Here is a 22591-nt window from a genome sequence, read left to right as displayed (position 1 = left end):
ACACACAAGATAAGTGAATCAGTCAAACAATCAATCAATTTATAAAAAAAAACACTTATGTGGGGCTCCCACCAAAGCCCGTTTATTTTTGCATGAATTAATTCCATAAATTCCATTATTCGGAATTACGGAATTTAATTATTGCTTATTTTTAAAACATTTAAAAAAAAAACATGAAAGATTTGAAAATGGCTTGCCGAATAGAAAACGGAAGCAAATTTTATTAAAGTTGATATTTGGAGACCTAATAAAACTAACACTAAGGATGAAGATTTGAAAAGTTAAAATTATTTGAAAATCGAGAAATTGGAAAACTATTTGAAAACGGGAAATTTGGAAATTATTTTAAAATTGAAGATAAAGAAATAAATAAATAAATAAAGGACACGTGGCCCAAAAAGGTGGTCATGCATAATTGCTTATAAATTGGGCAACCAGTGCTTCTCATACTCTCAGCGTCAGGATATTCCTCAATGCAGTTGCCCCAAATGTCATCCTTGGCCACGATAATGTCCGTGTTTTCATCCCAATCAAAGTCACTTTGATCAAGAAGCGACTTGACAGTGACATATTGCATCCTCAAGACATCATACCGGTTCTTCAGTTGCTTCTTGTGACCCTTCATAACTTCATCCCAGGCCTTGTTGATATTTTCATCTCTTTGCTGTGACCATGTTGGATTCCAGATTCGCTTTTGAAATTCCTTATAGTCAAGAACACCATTCCCATCTATGTCTGCTTGGACCCAGAGGTCATTTATCTCTTCATCGCTCAGTCCATGGCAATGGCCTGTTAAATTAAACTGTCGAAGTGCTTCACAGAAACCTGAATAGGTAATGCTATCACCACGATTATCAGCCTTCAAAAAGGCAAAAGCATCATCTTCTGTCAGCGAAGCTCTTCGTAGAAGATACTTGAACATGCCAAATACTGTCTCACTCCAACTTGTCTTCAATAGTTTTCGGTATCTATTTGGATTAAGAAGCCATATAAAATCTACACCACAGATGTTTTCTCAATGATTGTGGTGGCTAACCCATTTATGTTCATCTGCATCAGTGTATTGACGGGCAGTATCATATGATGACACAAAGCCTTGGGGTCTAAGGAACTTGTAAACATGCCCACTCTTGCTGCCATTCCAGTCACCGCAGAGTACGATGGGCATGGGATTAAGCTTGTTTTCCTTCTGATAGGACTCCACATATTGCAGAATTTTGTAGACCTGTTGCAACCGAATTATACACAAAGTAGAATCATGAGGAAAGAGCAAGTGGGTGTTCACTATCAGAATTTCTTGGTGGGTGTTGCTGCTTCTGCAATGTGGAAAAGGGGCAAGAGACCAAATTATAGTGGCATTGCATGCTGATACTGCGAACACATTAATAGGTGCTAGGTCCCATTCCCACTTCATCTTCTCATGCGACTGAACAGCAAGACCCGTCTTTCAAGCTTTACGCAAGGAACATTGATAAGGATCTCATAGGTCTTCGCATCCTCCAAAAGCCTCAGTCGCTTTGTTACACAATAGAGCTGTATCCGGAATCTCACTCTCTATCCATACATCTTTCACCAAAGCAAATGACCGTGACTGCATCAGGTTCCAAACCTCCCTCCATAGCTCCACCAAACAATGACAACTGCCCGAGGCGGAAGCCAAAGTAGTTTCACAGTGGGCACTGATCTTTGGCAATGTAGAAATGCCAAACGCGACTTTAGAAGGCAACGTGGAAAAGAATGAATCACATCACGCACACGCTAGTCAAGACACTGCCCCCCATTTCCATCCATGCATATACTAGAAGCAAACAACAGCATCATCGGTGGTCATACATCGACACTTGGCTGCCAAATCTGCAGGACAGCCTGAATATGAAACATGCTGTCTCCTTATGTGCTTTTCAGTCTCATTGCCACTTGGTGTTTGCTCTGGAGTTGCTTCGAGCTTAATTATATTGATAGAAGTGACAAAGAGGATCTGAGAATACTCATCAAGAGGTGACACAACTTCTGGTCATTCAGGACCTCTTTCCCTGCATTGGAGAACTTCGACTCTATTAACGAACTGCCGTTGATCAGGATCTTAAGAGGTGAACCTCCCATGCAATCAACGCCAATAGCACGTCTGATGCAACACTACAGCTGCTGTGTCCTAGATTCGCGTAGACAACATCAGCTTTGCTGTCTTCTATTAGGTCTTAGGACAGGTCTGAAGAGACACTCGCTGAAACAGAACTTTCTCCATCTGGGGGTTGAACATTAGGGGATGTGGAGGTGGGTTGCTAGAGCCAAACCCAGGAACTAATGGTGGAATCTGCAGCGCTACTCACACTTTTGACGAAGATAACAACTTGATTGAAGTCCCATGCATCAAGGAGATCATTCAACTTATGATTTTTCTCGAGCTCACTCAGTTTGATGTAATGCTATACAAGACCATGAAGGGTCAACTTGACCTCGTATTTCACAAATTGGAGTAGCTGTCCAAGAAAAACCACCAGAAAGTTTCACTTTAATGTCTCTCAAATGGTCACTCTGAGCTTCCATCGAATCCCCACTTGGCCAGCCACTTATGGGTGGGGAGAGATGAGTTTTCCTCCAGTTTCGAGTTCTCACTCAGATTTTCAAAGGATGGTGCTCTACACCAAGCTGTTTGATAAGAGAAAACGAAGGATAAGGTATAAATCTGAGGCTTTGATGGGACCTTGGAGATAATTACAAAGAAAGAATGACGAGGTGAGTGCCAAATCAAGACTTCCCTTCACACAATCTTAAGTCTCCTTCACTCCTTGCCTTGTTAATGCGGTACAGTCCTGCACAGCTGATGCCTAGGTGAGAACTGGTTCGCCTGGCTTGTAAAATGATACCAGCTGACCAGACGGATCCAAAACCACAGTTACAAGAGTTTCCATGATAGACTCTTCCTCGGCAGTGGGGTCTGCCAGGAAGTAATTCTTGTGAAGTATGCATGCCAGTGAAAATAGAAGACTACCCAGCGTGAGCTTCCTCTTTAACAAATCGTTCAAACTCAGGGGAGTTGCACGTCTCCATGAGAACTAGGCCGAGTCTGAGGTAGGTAACGCAGATAAATGCCTTATATCAGGAGCATCGAAAAGCTTGTCATTTTCTAGTATCTTGTTATAGCCTTCTCCATCATGGCAAGGTAGAGCATTTTCATTAGCAACTGGAATGCTGACATCCTATACAGCATTCAGCACCTGCCAAATTAGACCCTCTGGGTCTGCCAGTGCCCCGGGGAAGACCTCTTCCTGCCCATACAGTTTTCAAGGGTCCCACTTGGCTTGCCCCACATGGACCTTAGCTGTAATTAAATATTATCTCATTCAATTTCTTCAATGCTTCAGACTGAACACAGGCCCTAGAGTCATATTCTTGTCACCTCTTCGCAACTCTTGAATCTCGGGATATACCAATCGGATTTAAATATAATGGCCTGTTCCATCAGTGGGCCATTCCATATCTTTGAGAAAACTGTAACCTTAAGGAAGGATCCTCCATTGCTGAATCTCTCAACTTCAGTTTCGGGAATTACACCATCTTCTTGCAGTGCTCAGTTGGAAGTAGCGGCATGGCTGTGGTTGCTTGGCATTCCGGTGGTGGCGGAGGCACTTCGCCGCCGGCGGCAAGCCGCCGGCGTCGTTCGAAGACAGCTTTGAAGACCTTCTTGCATTTCAAATCATAACCTCCAGGCTCGGGAAGATGAGTAACTGTGATTTGCGTCAAACAAATAGCCTATTTCCCATGAACAACAATGAAGCTCCCTAAGCTCTTTATCACCTTTTAACCTCTAACTCTGAAGATGAAGATCTAGCATTGGAGCATTTATCTCAAGTTTAAGCATAGAAACCTTTGCCCAGAGCATTATCTGGCTGGAAAGATGAACCATATTGGGCAGCCTTGTTTGTAAGTTTAAATTGATTTGCACATGCTGTGAACTGACGGTGATGAGCTGCCTTCGAAGGCTGGATAATTCTGGTTGCCAAGAACAGTTGAAGGAAGAGAATAGAACTGCAGAAATTAATGATCTCATGACTCTCGGCCAAATAACTGTCCACAACATTCTTTGTGAGAAAAAGTCAATGCTCTGCATCATTTTTGTCTAGGCCAATAACACCAAACTGGCTCAAATAGTTCTGAAGAAATCAGGTGACTGCAAGAACATCATAGAGCCCCATTTGTCATCCCGTGGCCTGCCTGCTCAACAGTTGCAAACTGTATGAAAGCAAAGCCTTCGTTCAAAGCATAAGTGCTTGATGACGTCATTGAAAGTCATGTGATCGATCAGTAAAAGCCCATACAACATCAGTCTATTCCCAGTCAGTACATTCGCAGTATGTGTGTTCATCATACTCAATCAAGCATCACTTTGACAGCGTTACAGCAGCGCTCAGGGCTAAAGGTGAGGATGAAATATGGTGAGGTGCAGTGAAAGGGTGATAATCACTAGAAACTGAGACCGCCACCATCGTTCTTCCCTCACTTTTCATGCACGAAGTGGAATGGCGGGCTGGATGCATGGAGTTTCAGAATGGCATATAGCTTTAAGGTGTTCAAATGGTTGAATGAACGAGAGATATGGGCGGAATGATTAGTCGGCTGAGGATATAGGGGAGTGATGAACACATTAATGAACATGGAAGACATGAGGAATAGTGGGTTAGATGGGTAGTGAGATGGGTATAACAGTATGAGGATGCAGTGAGATTAAAATGCCTGCACACATATGAAACCATGCCAGCGGGACATAATGGAGATGGAAGAGAGGTAAGGCAGATAGTGTCGAGTTCAATGGATGAGGTATGGATGAAGGGTATGGTGTTAGCATGGGATTTGTGGTATAGAGTGGTATAGACTAATAAGAAAACTGGGTATGATGAGCATGGTGATGTAGGGAGAGAAAAATATGGACGGGTATGTGTGGTTTGTGACTTGCATAGGGTTAGTGGCATGGTGGAGAGAGAAAATAATATGGGTATGAAGAGGTAAAAGCATGAGCATGAATGGCGATGAGTTTGTGCATGAAGATGGGTGCGAATGGTGGTGAGAGAAAGATGTAAGCATAGAGATGGAAGTAATGGATAATGGGAGAGCTTGACTGGTACTGAAGACATGAAGCCTTTGTCTACTGTTGCTGCTGTTGGGTCTTAACCTGGGTAACCTGAGATACCGAAGGGATTTGTCTCTTTCTCTACAGTTATTATTATTGGTGTTATCTGTGATGGTCTAGTCTTCACCTGGAGGACCAAGCTTCGGCTCGAGCCTTTCCTCCTCTGGAGAGCCATGGATTCTCCCTTCACCACTATCACGAACCCATTCTCTTTCATTGGGGATCAGATCTAACAGCTGTGGACATACCTCATCTTCCTTCGAACATCCCTCCATGACATTGGAAGCAATCCAGATGAAAATGTAGTGAAGTTTTGCCTTCTTCTTTCTATTTTCACACGGAAACTACGCAGGAAGATAGAGAAACTTCAACTCGAGACCTCAACCCATCAAGCAAACACTCAGAATAAGAACCGAATGAGAGTTCAACACACGCTCTTTGAGACTTTATCTGTAATCGAGTCCCAAAGGGCATTTCTAAATACGTTCTTCATCTATTTGCTTATTTTTCTTCATCTGTCCCATACGTTCTCACAGCAGGGTTTCCATTTTCAATTCTTCCTGTAACCGCCAATCCCCATTCTCCTTCATAAGCCACTTGGGATTTTCATGCCAAGTTCTCACAACGTCAACCAGCAGTCAGAGTGATGAAGACCCATTTTCTTCGCCTGAGATCTCTCAACAATAACCCAATAAAAAAAACAACTAGGCCCAACATGATGCTACACGGAATCCACATGAAATCACCCAGCCATATCAAATGGGTTGCAGCAGAACACCCATGGTCTAAGAACACGATCCCTTACATGGCTTTACCTCTTTGGACAGAGATAGAAAATTTGTCGCATGCAGTGGAGGAATACCAGAAAACAGAAGAATATGACGGAACAGAGTATAGATGAAAACAAATAAATAAAGACAATCTCGGAAAATCCACTTCATGAATCATCCATGGATCTTCTGAGTAAGTGAGTAAACCACATCAAGGGTAATCACAGGCATGAATCTTGAGCATTCCATAATCACAGTAGGATCAGAGCAAGTTGGAATGGACAATGGCAAACACAAATGCAGGGTCATACTTCAACAAGCAAACTGGTGGCCTTCATTATCCACCCCAAACAGATCAAGGAGTATTCCAAAAAATTCACAAGAGATGTAAAAGAGTGATAAACATACCTGAAAGCTCCTTCTCCAGCTAGACGTCCCTGGCTACAAATCACTGCTTTGTTTCTGGGTGAGTGCTCAACTCAAGATCTCCCTCAAATGGTAGCCCAAACAGCTTCAAAACCTCTTCTCCACAGCACAGAAAGCACACCCTCTCTAACAGCAATGGAATCCTCAGAAAACTATCTCTCCCTCAGCTCAAACTCCCAAAAATCTCAAAAAGCTTTCCCACCTCTCTCACCGTCCTCCGTGGGGTGTCCTTTTTCCAAAACAGCCACGCACCCCTTTTCCTCAGCTGCCTGCCTCTGCCAAAAAGCAAAATCCCCTTTTTCTTTTCTCCCGGATTTGCCCCTCCTCCAACAACCTACAGAAAACCATCCCAAAAGCACCACTCTCCAGCCTGCAGCCTGCCATATTTCTCTCTCATCCGCTCCCATGCAGCTGGCAGGAACCTTCTAGAAGACCCCTCCACGTGTCAGCCTCTGATTTCCTTCCCAAAAAGCAAGGCTGATTCCCTTATAGCCACTAAGGAAACGACACGTGGCTCGTTGGGGCTCTTCCACGTGGCAAAGTCAGCTGCAGCAAAGAAAGACCTAAATGGGGGTCTACAAAGTGGCTAGCCTCAAATTGTTCCTTTAAGGTGGATGGAACCAAGCACTACTAGTACTAGTAACCTCTAATCAAACCCCTAAAGGTTGGAGTCCAAATCAATTACATTCCCCACCAACAAATGTAAAGGTCAACTATTATATCCCGTTGACAAAGGACAAAAAGTCAAAATTCAACTATTATATCCCGTTGACAAGGGCCAAACAAATCAGAGTCAAACACTTATTTCAATTATTCAAATTTGCAAAACATAATATCTCCACATTTCTCTGTTGTAAACAAAATATAAGGTTCTAACATACTTTTCATGCAAAACATATTTGATCCAATCATAAAATGAATAATAACTCAAAACGTTTCCAAATGATTTATATAAAAAATTTGTTTAAAAAAAAAACTGCATTAATTTCCTTTACCTTAAAAGCACTTAGAAACCTTAAAGAGTTTAGCCCCAAGAATCTAACTCCCTCCTAAGAAAGGTTCAGCTTGTCCGCCCATATTCCTTCCCTCTGGTGACCAGACTTCCAAATTCGTGCAAAGGTTGAGGCAAGGGATATGTTTTGGTGTCCGGCCTTGGAGTGGTTTGTTTGAGGGTCCGAATGGAGTTTTTTCTCTGCAGCTTTCGTTGGAGATTCTGAGTAGGCTATGCTTATATCACTTTCTTTCTGTCTTGTTGTTATTTTCTCCTTGTTGCGAATCTACTCACAATCTTTATGTTCGTTTAATGCAGGTAAGGAGAGGTGGGGACTCCTTATAGAATGGGTGGAAAAGGTTTCATTCGCTCGGCTTAACAAGTTGTTCAAAATAAATGTTGTCGAACAGGCTCACAGCGTTCTCTTATCGGACAAGAACATGCAAGCACTGATTGAAAATCCCAAGGCATTTATCATCCCAGTGTTTCCTCGGCTAGCTCCTCCATCTCTGGTACCCAACAAATATTTCATGCTGAAGGATTTTCATTTCTAGTAAGTTGCTTGTTTGGTGGATTCTGAAGCACATCAGGCTTATCTAGAGAAACAAGAGAAAAAGTGACAGGAGGAAACATTGAGGCAAGCTCCAACTACTGGTCGCTCGTTGTCTAACTCTGTTGTCCGTCCTCTTGCTTAAAAAAAGAAAAGGCATGTTGCTCATCCCATTCAGAAGGGCAAAACTCTGCCTCCTGCCACCATGTCTTCATCATCCTCTTCATCCTAATGGTCTTCCAAGTGCCCCTATTATTTGTGAGGAGGAAGAAGAAAATGAGATGGGTTCCAACTTGAGAACTAGATTCCGCAAGAGGTAGCTTAAGCGTCTATCTGAATCCATTGCTATCAATCTCCTTTCTTCGAAGAAAGCCTACTCGGCACCTGTTCCGAATTCTTTTTCCAAGCCAACACCGTCGACTACTACTACACTCATCACTTTGGGCCCAGATGAGAAACTTCCCTTTGTTGATGACATTTCCTATCATGAGATGAGGAAACCCTTTTTCGTCTCGGGGAATATCAGTGAGGACTCATTCAGGTGTCTGAATTCTTCTTTTCTCCGTCCAAAGCCAGCCTATGTCCTTAGTCGGGAGGAGGTATCTAAGCTTTTGAGTCGTATCCTTTACTTCATTGAAAGTGAGTCTCCTGTGGAGGACATGGGGGTGCTCTTTCCGACTACGCTACAAATCCCAATCGAGGTGGATGGATACCTTAGCCAATCTTTCATGGCACAACTTCCGTACGATACTTCAGACATTGTCATTGCCCACATCATTCACATGAAGGACTACACAACATTTGAGACGGTAGAAGTGGTAGGTTGTCTCCCTCTTTTTCACTTGTGACTTTTCTCGTTTTTCCTTTGGTTTTTTGTCTCATAATGATCTTTGTTGCCCCTAGGTGGTAGTTGGAGTTCATAACCTCATGCAGTAGCGAGCACACCTCTTCTAGTGAATGGAAGCAACCGAAACCATGAGGGCATACATTGCCCATAACATGGACAGAAATGAGGAACTTCTAGCCAGTTTGGAGACGGCAATGAGCGAGACTGCTGCTACTCAAAATTTGGCTGAGGAAGGTGCCTGTCTACTGAGGAAGGTCGAGGAGGAGGAGGCATCTCATGTTGAAGCTTGTCGTTTGGCTGAGAAGAAGACGACCATGGCGGCCAAGAAGAAGAAGGTTGAAGAAGAAGTTGCCCACCTGAGATGAGAGCTACAAGATCTCCGAGTAGGGTTTATTGCTTAGAAGGAAGATTTGAAAGCAGACCATTAGAAACAAGTGGATGACATGTTCTTCTATGGCTACTGATGTTGTATAAAGAAGCATGGCATTACCAACAATACTCCCAGCTTCCCTTCTGATGATGAGGAGGATGAGTTTTTGGGCGGTCTTGCCCAAGGAGATGGACATGCTTTAAGAGGTGAACCTTTTATTAGAGACGACTCCCTTGGCGAGTGGGCTTGATTTTTTTTTTTTCTTTACTTTGGTCGGTTGTGGCTTGGAATTTCATACTTGTAAATACAATGAATGCTCTTTTGAGTTTTTTTTCTTCAATGCAACTGCACTCATTAATTTTTCTTTAAGTGTGCTTGCTCTAGCCGTTTGTTCTTGCTACACTATTTTTATAAGCAACTTTTATTGATAATATTGCTTTAAGTTGGTTACATTCCATGGGCAGAGCAGGGGCACGTTGTCTAGTGTCTGAAGATGGTATGCCCCTGAGTTTCCTGCTTTAATTACAACATAAGGTCCTTCCTAATTAGCTTGTAGCTTTCTGGCTCTTGCTTCAGCTGTGTTTTCGAAGACTTTTTTGAAGACTAAAGATCCTAGCCAAAAAAATCGTGGTTGTGCCCTTTTGTTGTACTGAGCGATTGCCCTCTGATGGTAAGAAGTTATTTGGATAGTTGCATCTCCTTGTTTTTCGTCTGCCCAATCCAGTTGTCTTATGAGTTCTTCATCGTTGTCCCTTTGATCTTGCACGACTGTTTTAGCAGTAGGCATGCCAATTTTGGTTGGAATGATGGCTTCCATTCCATAAGCAAGGGCGAAGGGAGTGGCTCCCGTTGGCCATCTGGATATTGTCCGGTAAGCCCATAAGACTCCGGGCAACTCGTCCACCTATTTTTCTTTTGCTCCTTCCAACATTTTCTTCAATACATTCAATGGGGTTTTATTTGTCGCCTCTGCTTATTCGTTGCTTTGTGAATAGCGAAGCATTGAATATAAATTCTTGATGTTTAACTGAGCAAAATGTTCAAAAGATGATGCTGTCAAACCAGGGGCCCATTATTTGTAACAATTACTTGTGGAATTCTGAATCAACATACAATGTTTTTCCAGACAAATTTGGAGACATTTTTGTCTTTGATACTAACATACGCTTTTGCCTCTACCCACTTGCTGTAATAATTGGTTGCAATGAGCAAGAAGTTATTTTGTACTACTCCAATGGGCAAGGAGCCAACTATGTCCATCCCCCACTACGCAAACAACCAAGGATTTGTGACCGAGTTAAGGGCTTCTGAAGGTACATGGGGAATGAGAGCATGTCGTTGACACTGATTACATCTTTTAACATAGATTTCAGTGTCTCGCTTCATGGTGGGCCAATAGTATCCTTATGTGTAGGCGCGGTGTGCTAAAGTTTGTCCACTTGGGTGATTGCCACATATGCCCTCTTGGAGTTTGACTAGGACATATTTGGCCTTTAGCTTGCTCAAACACTTTAGGTATGGACCTCCAAATGATTGTTTATAGAGTTGATCATTAATTAAAGTGAAGCATGCTTCTTGTATGCAAAGTTTGTGTCCTTACTTCCTGTCTTTTGGTATTTCCCTATTTGGAGGTATTTTATGATGTCGAGCATCCATCTTAAGTTTACTTGACTGGTATTGCATATGGCTCAGGAGTGATTGAAGGCGCGACTTTGAGGTAGACGAGCAACATTATCGTCTCATTTATAGGGAGAGTGGCAGCTATTCCGATTAGTACGTCAGCCTTAGCTATTTAGGCTAGTACGTCAACCCTTCCGTTCTCCTCTCGTGGCACCCATCTAATGATCCACTCATTTAGCTTCTCTAGGTGTTTTTCCCCCATGGCGAGGTATCGAGCCATGAGTTCATCCTTTACTTCGTATTCTCCTGATTTCTAGCTTGATTGCGACTAATAATAGGGTGAGATCTAGCCTAGCTAAGACAACTTCATATTCTGCCTCGTTGTTGGATGCAAAAAAATTGAGTCACATAGCTTGCTCTATCAATCCCCTGGTTGGTGATTGCAAGATCAGGCATACTCCAGATCTAGACATGCTGGATGCTCCATCAACATGAAGTGTCCACCATTGCTCTCCAGGCAATCGACCGAAAATGTGTTTGTTTTTTAGGGAGTTTAGCTATAAAGTCGGTCATAACCTACCCCTTCAAGGATAACTGCGGTTGATACTTGATCTCATACTCACTCAACTCGATTACCTACTTCAACATTCGTCTAAATAGGTCCGGCTTGTGCAAGTAACTCAGAGAGGTTGGTTTGTAAGTACGGTCACTTGATGAGCCTAGAAGTATGGGCGAAGCTTTCGAGTGACATTCATTCGTGATAAAGTAGTCTACTCTACTTGGGAATATCGAGTCTTAGTGTCTACCATTTCTTTGCTCACATAATAGATAGGTCTCTATTCTTTGTCTCGTAAATGCCGAAATAGGACGACACTAATAGCGTAGTCAAATACAACTAGATAAATGTAGAGTTCTTCGTTAGACTTGGGATTGCTTAAAATGGGAAATTCAATGAGGTAGCATTTGACTACTTTGAATGTCTGCTTACACTTGTCTATCCAGTCGAACGTGTTTGTCCATTTAAGTGTGAGGAAGAAAGGTCTTGTTTGTGAAATGAACTAAGAAACGACCCAAAGTTGCTAGATGGTCTGTGATGCGTTGCAATTCCTTTTTGTTGTTTGGAGTGGGTGTTTCGAGGATGACTTTCACTTGAGCCGGATTAACTTCAATTCCTCTTTGGGTTACCATAAACCTTAGCAACTTCCCTGCACTAATGTCGAAGGCACACTTAGATGGATTGAGCTTCATATCGTATGCCCACATCAGACGGAATGCTTTTTCCAAGTGTTGGACATGCGCAACTTGGGTTTTGCTCTTTACAACAATGTCGTCAATGTAGACTTCCATAGTTTTGGTGATCAGGGGCTTGAAGATCTTTGTCATTAGTCTCTGGTAGGTAGCATCAGCATTCTTAAGTTCAAATGGCATGACTCTATAACAATACAACCCTTGTGGTGTGACAAAGGTTGTCTTCTCCTCATATGGCTGGAACATAGGGATCTGGTGGTATCCAAAAAAGGCATCTAGAAGGAATAGCATCCCATGCCCAATGGTGGCATCGACTATCTAATCTATTCGAGGCAAGAAAAAGCTATCCTTTGGGCAAGCATCATTCAGGTTGGTGTAATCAATGCAAACTCGTCACCTTCCATCTTTTTTAGGGACTAGCACCATGTTCACCAACCAATTTGGATATTTGACTTCTTTAATGAATCCAACTGCCAATAGTTTGTCGATTTTCATCTAGATGATTTTTTGTCTATCCGGATGAAAATGTTAGATCTTTTACATGACAGGCCGCGAGGTGGGTGAGACATTAAGCTTGTGGGAGGCCACGGTTGAATGAATTCCCAGCATATCCGAGTTAGTCTAGGCAAAGATGTCCTTATTACGCTGAAGTATATTCCCTAGTAGTTCCAGTTCATCATGTGTAAATAGGGAACTGGTGTAGGTGATTTGATCTGTGTTATGTGAAAGGCACAATGGTTGGATCAGATTAATCGTAGATGGATCTTTCTCTACTAAACGTAGTAATTGTTATTGCTCCCTTGTGTTTGATGGCTCCGGATGTGTCTCCTCGCCAACTGGATGTCTGGACTCTAACGCCACTTGATTGCATTGACGTGCAACTAGTTAGCTGGCAAGGAGATCGATTTGTCCTTCTTTCGTGAGGTAGATCACCATTTGATGGTACATAAAAGGAATGACTTTCATTTTTTGAAGCCATGCACATCCCATAATGGCATTATATGGAGACAAATCGTCAACCACCAAGAATCGCACATTCAGTGTGACTGGGATGGCTTAGACGGGCAACACAACATCACCTAAGGATGTTGTTGTAGCTCCATTGAATCCGGACGACAGACATCCTAGGTTCTCTATGACTAATGGCAAGTAGCCCATTTGCTTGTAAGTCGACATTTACAAGAGGTCAACTGAACTACCTAGGTTAACTAGGATTCTCCTCACGTCAAATCTGCCTACACCAAGTGTTAGGATCAAGGGCATCTTCGTGCGGTTGCAACGCTTGATTGACATCTATTGGAGGAAAGGTGATTATGTCGTCGACTAGACACACGCTTCCTCTTGCTAAGATGCACTAAATGGAGTTAATCTGTTCTCTTACAGAGGCTGCGCGGAGCAACCTTTCACCTTTGCAGCTTAGAGCTATGCTTATCATTTATTGGATCTTTGTATATGTAGTTAATGACAACTCTGGGAGCTGCTGGAGATGTAGGGGCTTGGACAACTGCCTCTTGCACCATCTTTCTTTGCCCACTAGTTGTGCGAACATACTGTTTTAGGTGTCCGACCTTGATAAGTTTCTCCACCAAGTAATGCAAACTCTTGCATTGTTTGGTGGTATAGTCGTGATCCTTATAATAGGAGCACCTTCTGTTCCAGTCTTGTCTAGCCAAATCTATCTTGATTAGCTCTGACCATCTGAAGTCCGATAAGTCACGAATATGCGGGAGGAGTCTCTTATAGGAGATATTGAGGGGGTGAGTTTCATTTGCTACTGCTGTCAGCTGTTTCGCTTCTTGTTAGCTTACCACGATTGGTTCGAGGGCTTAGAATTCTCCGCCTTATCATTTTTGGCTGGATGATTAGTGACTAAGACCTATTGAGAAGCTGCTCGGACATTGTCTTTAAGCATAAAATACTTGTCCGCTCGCCTAAACAGGTTATCCATTGTCGTAGGTGGCTTCTCTACGAGGGGCTTAAAAAATGATGTGCTCGGTCTGATGCTTCACTTGAAGATCTGCAGGATGGCATCCATCCTGCAAGATTCCACTTAGAGCACTACTTGGACGAACTACTTCATGAAGTCCTTTAGTGACTCATTCTCCTGCAACTTGATGTTCTGTAGGGTGCTTATGTTCTATTTTTGACAAGCGGAACATAAGTAATGGCCTATAAAGGCTTTCAAGACATCCTAGAAAGTGTTCACGAAATTCTGCAAGAGGCAATGGAACCAAGAGAGAGCTTGGCCGTATAGGTTGGCTAGAAAGACCTTCACATCAATGCATCATTCCCTATGTCAAGGGTCATGAGCTACCTGAAGTGCATGATGTGGTCAAATGGGCCACTCGTTCCATTGTACATCGTGAACTTGGGCACTACGAACCCTCTGGGCAGTTCATAGTTAATGATATAGGGGTCGAATGGTGTGGAGAGCATGTCATCCAACCGTTGGCTGATAAAGTTGAGCGGGCCTCATGTCATCAATGCTTCCATCTGATGTTGTTTTAGTGGTTAAGAAGGCCATTATGATGTAGTTATCATAGTTGGCTCTCCCAAACATGCCCTCAAGGTCTCTAACATGCGTGGTTGCCCCTCTATGCCTTGTTCTTGAGGTCCCAGTTAAGCTCGCATCTCATAAAACAAATGCGACCTTCTGTTGTGCCTCCTCTTCTTTTATGCTTGGGTAGAACTAGTGCCTTTGTCCAGCTGTGTTTGGCGAGTTGGCAAAGACTCCTCCTCGAATCATCTCGAGTAGCTACCGGAGGATAACTTTGTGCTCCCGAGGAAAGATGCTCAACAGTTCATCTTGAGGTTGTTTGTCGGCTCTAAGTGTGCCGACTTTGAGAAGGGTCCGCTATTGACATTTGACCTCACAACTCTTCATTCTCTTTTTTCAGTCATTTTGTTTGGTAGAGCAAAGTCTACATCTACTACTCATTTTCTCATTGGTGTCTCTCCATCCTTTCATGCCAGGCAAAATGGTCTTCGTCACCCATAACTGATGATTGGTTTCTGGAGGGTGTTGACATCCTTAGTGTTTCCCACAAACATCGCAAATATTAGTGTTGTGTCGATTGGATACAGGTCTGTCTAACTTCACTGGAGTTAGACAGACTTCTTCCTTTCACAAAAGGATGTTCGAACAGGCGGTCCGGGCACGCCCTTTCGAAGGTTAAGTCATAAATCAACAAGGATGAATCCAACTATTTTGAATGGCTATGTATGTGCATACCTTTTTCATGCTTCTCAAGAGGTTTTTATAAAGTAGATGACATCATCATCATAGCGTTGATTGTGCATTCATGCCTTTCTTACGATGATGATTGTCGTCAGGGCGGATAACAAGCCTTGATAAGACAGTCAATGCCATCATCTCGGTGCGGATTGGGTCATCATACCAAGCAAGAGCTGTTGATTGGTGCCATTTGTTGGTTGTTATGCAAGAATCTCGGACCATGTAGTTGACTGTGCATTTACGATTGTCAATGTCATTAATTGCGTGTAACGACCAATTGACACTAATTTTTGGGTTTAAATGTCATCTAGTATGATGCTTAGACATCGGGTGTGATTAATCATCTGTTCAATGCCTGAAAACTTCGGTTGGGTTGATTTGTCTGTCTAGAAGTCCCAGTCGGCTTGGTCTATCCATTCCATCTGACATTGAGGAAAAAGGAAATCTCTTACCTCTTGCGCCAGACGGAGCTTATCTTGATCTAAACGGATTGATCCCATATGGATTATCTGTTTGCCTTAGACAGCTAAAGGATCTTAAGTTTAGGAAGGACACGTAGAGGGAAGCCCCCCACAAGTAGGACAATTAATTCCCAAACCTACCCAACCCAATTTATTTATTGATGGGAATGAGAATAAAAATAAATAAATAAAACAAGGTTGAGATGGGGATGGCCCATTTTGAACCCACCCATTGCTAGGGATGACAACAAAACGGGACCCATCCCAATCTTATATTTATATATATTCTCATCCTTGTCCAAAACAAATTTTAAACGAAATGGGTAGGGTATAAGAAAATTTCATACTTGTTGTGTCCCATTTATTTTATGTAAAAAAAAAAAATTTATTTTTAAAATTTTAAATTTTATTAGAAATAAATAAATATTATACATATTTATAATTTTTAAATGAAAATGAATATTTTATTTATATTAAAAAAGTTTTAAAATGAAAAAAAAATATTTTAAATTATATATAATTGGCACGGGACAAAGTCATACTTAAATCCTTTCCAAGTTTTTAAAATTTTCTCAACCCCACCCCAACTTGAACCTGTTTTTTCTCATCTCAAAAATAATCCCAAAACATATTTTTTAGTTTATAAAAAACACAAAACAATTCTCTTTAAAAGTATTTCTAATGGAAGCACGTTTAATAAAAATGTTATAGATTTACTTCCATACGAGTCAATATATACAAGCACTTGATAAGATGAGAGTAATAAAACAATTATGAGATTTGAATTGATGACTTAAGTTGATGACTCCTCATGGAAAGGTTATGATTTTATGCTAAGCTAAACTCTTCTATAAACATCCATTGGATTTATCAAATTTTCTTCTAATGCACAAAGCCTAAAATACACCACGATTTTGTACAATATTTCTTCATATAACATCACATCCATCAAGGCATCAACTTACCAAATTAAAGAACTCAACATCTCAATCATTTCCTTATTTTACAAAAAAAAAAAAAAAAAAACCTTTTTTTAATAATGAAATATTCTTATTTTTTTTATAAAATTGTAATCAATTGAGAAATATTTTAAGAGTTCCTTTGAGATAATTTTTTGTTTTTGGTGTTAACTTGAAAGTTGAAAATATAGTCAAAGTCACAATTTTTAAACAAAGATATTGATATTATAAAAGTTTTATTATTATTATTATTATCATTATTATTATTATTATTATTATTATTATTATTATTATTATTATTATTATTATTATTATTATTATTATTATTATATAAACCTTAATGTTTGTACAAAAATAATAGTATTGAATTTATGAAGAAAAAAAATGATTTCTAAAAAAAAAGAATCTAAGAAAATCTAGAAAATTAGCGTGAAAGATTTGTCTACATCTTTTAATATCCACAATAAAGAACAAAGGGGTCATAGAACCTAGTGAACCATTCCAAAAGTAAGAATATTGTCACAAGATGCTTCAAATGACCCTCCCCATGAGTTTATATAGGAGGTAGGAAGTTTCTAGAGACCCCTGTGTAGGGAACCCCCCCCCCCCCCCGATGACACATGGCGCGCACCGCTATCCGGATCAACTATATCCGTACCCCCCAAGAGAACACGTGGCACGCACCTCTATCCGAGTCCCTCAGGAGGGGGGGGGGGGGGGGGGGGGGACACAACACTCTCAAATATCATACCCGGGCGATGCTCTATCCTATCCGGATCCATTGTCCGGATCATTGGCTGTAAGGAGCAAGCCTTGCTAAGTCATCCCAGACAGCCTGTCATAGCCCACGTTCCGCCGCCTGTAGAGCGAAAGGACAGGAGCGATGGCAAGTCACCTCCCACGATCTCTGACAGCCGCTTGCAAGGTGATGATGACTCTGCCACCACCTTGAGGACATCATGACAAGCCAAAAAGTCTTCCCACCATTAAAGAGGGGAGCAGAGCTTCTGACACTATAAAAAAGAACCTTCACACAAAGAAGAAGGTAAGCCTGATATCCCAAGAAAAGGTCAATAGCTTGATCTCTTAAGCCATGACTAACAAAACCGTCAGAGGGTGTGTCCGGATATCCTGTCCGGACATCTTTTACAGGATCGACTGAGCCAAAACTCATTCTTGGTTGAAAGCGCGCGTCCATTTGGCAGCAACGTGGATCCCTGGGACGCGAGGCATCAACACCCTGGAGACATCTACACTTAGCTACAAAGTGCAAGAGTATGGAAGCTTCTAGAGAGGGTTAGAGATGTGTGGACATCTCTACACTTGGCTAGGAGAGCATTGGAATAGTGTGGGGTGTTGTAGAATCTTCCAAAGTCATCTTGTACATACCCTTGTACATAGACTAGTGTAGGAGCTTCTAGATTATTCTTGACTTGTAAGGAACCCTTCAAGGTTTTAGAGACTTCCTAAGGTGCCTATAAATAGGTTAAGGCCTCATTTGGCCAAGGCACCAACCAAACCACTTCCTAACCAAGCAAGTGAGTTCCAAAGCACTTGTAAAGCTTCCTTTTAGGAATAAAAGCTTCCATTCTTCAAGAGTTGCTTACTACGCTTTCTAAAGCTTCCAAGTCGTGAGCATCTTAGCCTAACAAGCTAAACATTAAGAGTAAGGCTGACTTAGCAAGATAAAGTGTCTTGACTTGTCTAAGTGTTGCACGAGCTTAGGAAAAGACCAAGTCCGTGACAATATGCTTGAGAATTATAGGGTCTGTTCAAGAGCCGTTTCTTAGAATAATTTTTTGTTTTCCAAAATAGAAATGTTCGACAACCAAAAACTATTTTCTGTTTTTAAGAATAGAAAACAAGGTGTTTTAAGAAAACATCTTTTAGTTGTTCTATGTTATTTTCATTTGTTTCTAAAGACTATTTTAAGAAATAATTATATAAACATATAGAATAATTAAAAATAAAATATTATATATATAAATTATTTTTAAAACATATTTAAAAATATTAAATATAGGTTAAAAACATTTTATGTTTCAAAACAGACTTTTGTTTTACAAAAAATATAGAACAATTTTCAAAAATTATTCTCAGAAACTATTTTTCAAAATTATTTTCGAAAATAATTACCAAACGGACTCATATATTATGAAAAAATAAAAACTTGTTTTGACTATCAATCATTTACAAGACAGATTTTTAAGAATTGTCCTAAAAATATGATGATTTTTTATAATATGTTTTAATTATTTTCACTTATTTCTTAAAATTATTTTAAAAAATAATTATATAAATATAAAAAATGATTAAAAAAAAGCTTATAAATAAAAATTATTTTAAAACATAAAAAATAGGTCAACAATATTTTAAATTCCTAAAGAAACTTTTATTCTAAAAATATATAGGAGAGACTATTTTTTAAAGTGGTCATCAAATCATCAACACATTCCCAATACTCCTCCGTCCAATTTTTCAAAGAGAATCAGGTGGTGTGCCTAGATGTGCCTCTATATTTTTATACAAAAGGTGAAAGGCAAAGCGTCCAAGCAACGCATACGGTAAATGAGGTTATTCATATGAGCTCAGTGCCTATTTATTGTTGTTGTAGCCAACTCAACCACCCCACGCCCTCTTCTCTTACTCAACCGCACAAACACAAACCCATTTCACCCTTTTCCCAATTTTGGTAGGTATGGCCCTCTCTCTTCTTTTTTCAACTTTCCTTTTCAAGAATTTTTAATTTTTAATTTTTAAGTTTTATTTATGGTTGTAATTTGTCACCAGTCAAGAAAATCACAAGATAATCAAAAACCCACTTCACCAATTTCCTAAATTTGGCGGGTGACAACTCTTTTCTCCTTTCTATTCTCTTTCTCAAGAATCTGTTTTTCTTGGTCTTTTTTTTTTTTTTTTTTTTTTCTTTTGGGTTAGTGTAATGAGTTTATATTAATAGTGGCAAGCTGATGGATTTGTAAAGTACAATTACAAAACTTTGGGAGAAGCTGAATGATTTTGCAATTAATCATCACTAACCAATCAGTGTTTCTAATCCATGCAGCATTGATTTCAATTTGAAGAAAAATGGAATGCTACAAGCCGGACAAAGAGTTTACTGACAGAGGGCTGAGTTTACATGTTGCCGGATATGATGCTGGAAACTACCGTCCACCACACATGGCATGCCCTCCTCAACAATATTATCCTCCCCCTCAACAATGTTATCCACCTCCTCAACAATGTTATCCTCCTCCTCCGGCATATCCCCCACAAGGCTACCCTCCTGCTAAATATTCTCCTCCATTTGGATACCCAGCTGCCGGATATTCTCCTCCATGTGGATTCCCACCAGCCGGATATCCTCCTCCATGTGGATTACCACCAGCCGAATATCCTCCTCCGGGTGTATACCCACCAGCCGGATATCCTCCTTCAGGTGGATACCCACCAGCCGGATACCCTCCTCCTAGCGGACACCAAGCAGCCGGATATTCTCCTCCCAGTGAACACCCAGCAGCGGGATATCCTCCTCCCGGTGGATACCCACCTGCACCATATACTCTCCCTGGTGGAGGTTGGAAAGTTAAACTTGGTTTAGGAGGTTACTAAGAGTTTCTATTTTGTTAAGTATGACTATCTATAAATAAGAGATTGTGTAATGTTTGAATAAGAGAGTGATGAGAGATAATAAATTTTTAACTTTCCTCGAGTGTTTATCTTAATGTAATTGTTTGTGTTTCTCTTTCAACCTTATTACTCTAACAAACCAACAAATTTAATATCAAAGTCATTAAAAAAAAATAGTCGGTGGGATGTGTAGGACCCCCTTTACAAGGTCGTTCTAAAGTCCTCCACTCTCTCACGGTCGTTTGGTTGGACAAGCCGCATGGGAGACCGACCTTAGCCATATGGCCCAACAATCCTAAAGTCAAGTGATTGATCCATCCCAAAGTAGGTCAGATGGACAAATCCTACATGGATATATCATGACTAAGGCTTGACCGTCCATCATGCATTTACACACTCATTAATGCACATATTGTGCGCTAGACACACTTCATATTAACTACAACCATTACTGGAAAACATTCCATCCTCAATGGCTCATCATGGCAAGACAGTCGTTATGCATCAACAATCAATACCACAATATCGCACAATCAAGCGCAGTTAAGGTGCTATTAAGACACTTGGAAAGACATTACACCACAAAAAGTATAAATAACTATGTGGACTTTACAAATGGTAAGAGCTTTCTTTCCACAAAATTCCCTTACTTGCTTAAGCCACTCACTGACTTTAGCATCGAAGGGGTGTGCCCAAACAAACCATCTAGACAACCTTTTGTGCATGGACTATAACCATCTGCAACTTGGGAGACTTAGACGGAATTGTTAGTTGCCTCTTTCATCCAACTCTTGACAACTAGACGAAACCACTTACTCGGATCATGTAACAACATTGGTGTCATTTGTGGGAACCGAACAAAAAGCATACTAGCACGATGACCAATACGTCTAATACATCCCAATCAACCATTGTGGTCAACCAATTCTAGGCTTGGCAAGCCAGAATGGAAAGAAAGCAAGAAGAAAATTAGTGTCATATGTAGTCACTACTCCAACAAGCTGAGCAACTGAGGCAAGAAAATCAGGAGTTGCAAGCTCAGATGATTGAGGGGTGTAGCTCATAGAGTCATTGTACCCCTCCTTAATAGACTAACCTTAACTGGAGTAGCAGCCAGATGGCACGCCCATCCCAACGGCATGTAAAGTCGTCTCACCATGTGCACGAGGAAGACTTTTCCTCTAGTCACTCTCCTACCTGGCTCGAATAGGCTTATGCCTCAACTGACCAATCTCACCCTAATGAAGTCGTTAGTTCCAGCAGAGGAAAGTGAAAAAGGGGACAACAATAGGGCTCCTACCTGTTTGATGCCATGAGGACTCGCCTAGGGCCCCAAGACCAACGGCCCAAGCACTTTCGTGCATATCTGAAGCCTTGAAGACCTAGTTGGGCCAACCGAAACAAGAGGTATCACTATTTCCAGCCTCCACAAGCAGAATTTCCAGTAGTGCCCGAGCCTATAGGAAAGGCACCCCTAGGCTCCATCAACCGATGGTTGGATGATATGCTCTCTATGTCGTTCAACCTTCATATCATAAGCTATGAGCCTCCTAGAGGGTTCCTAGTGCCCAAGTTCATTATGTACGATGGTACAAGTAACCCATTTGATAATTTGTTGCACTATCGGTAGTTGATGACATTAGAAATTAGGAATGATGTACTGCTCTGCAAGGTCTTTCCTGCCAACCTCCACGGTTCAACCTTGTCATGGTTTCACGCCTCCCTCAGAACTCCATCAATTCATTTCATGATGTTTCTAAGGCATTTGTTAGCCATTACTTATGTTTTGCACGCCAAAAGAAAAATATAAGCACTTTGCAGAACATTAAAATGCAAGAAAACAAATTGTTGAGGGATTTCATGAAGCAGTTTAGCCAGGTGGTACTTCAAGTTGAGTCCTATAGCATGGATGCCATTCTCCAAATTTTCAAATGAAGCATAAGCCTAGGCCTTTCGTTCTTTGAATCCCTCGCCAAAAAGTTGCCCTCCTCGATGGATGACTTGTTTAGGTAGATGGATAAGTATGCAATGCTCGAAGATGATGTTCAAGCAGCTTCTCAGTAGGTTCTGGTCACGAACCGGCCAGTAAAAAATAACAAGGTTGAAGCTCAAAGCCCCTGAAGAAACAGCCTATATAGAATATGGTTGCAGAAATCGAGGCGTCCGAATGGGTGCACCACCTAACACAATATCTCAATTAACGTGATCCCACAACAAGTAAGCATAGGACACATGGATTTTGGTGCCATGATTTCAAATTCTCCAAAAGTCACAACTCTTGCATTTGGCCTTTTAATGTCTATCCAGGCCCAACTACAAGACTTGGGGGGCATTGTGGGACCCCCTCTACAAGGTT

At 41.1% G+C, this 22591-nt stretch overlaps 1 protein-coding gene across 1 annotated transcript; it reads left to right on the top strand.

Moving 5' to 3' along the window:
- Nucleotides 1-19692: 19692 nt before the first annotated feature.
- Nucleotides 19693-20217, top strand: LOC117932065 (annexin A7-like). Its single transcript, XM_034853106.1, has one exon. It carries the CDS (start codon nucleotides 19693-19695, stop codon nucleotides 20215-20217), a length of 525 nt encoding a protein of 174 aa, XP_034708997.1.
- The last annotated feature ends 2374 nt before the right edge of the window (nucleotides 20218-22591 follow it).

This window comes from Vitis riparia, chromosome 15, assembly GCF_004353265.1.
Source record: "Vitis riparia cultivar Riparia Gloire de Montpellier isolate 1030 chromosome 15, EGFV_Vit.rip_1.0, whole genome shotgun sequence".
Classification (NCBI taxonomy): Eukaryota; Viridiplantae; Streptophyta; class Magnoliopsida; order Vitales; family Vitaceae; genus Vitis; species Vitis riparia.
Note: the sequence above shows the minus strand (reverse complement) of the source record. Positions and strands in the feature narration are given on the sequence as shown.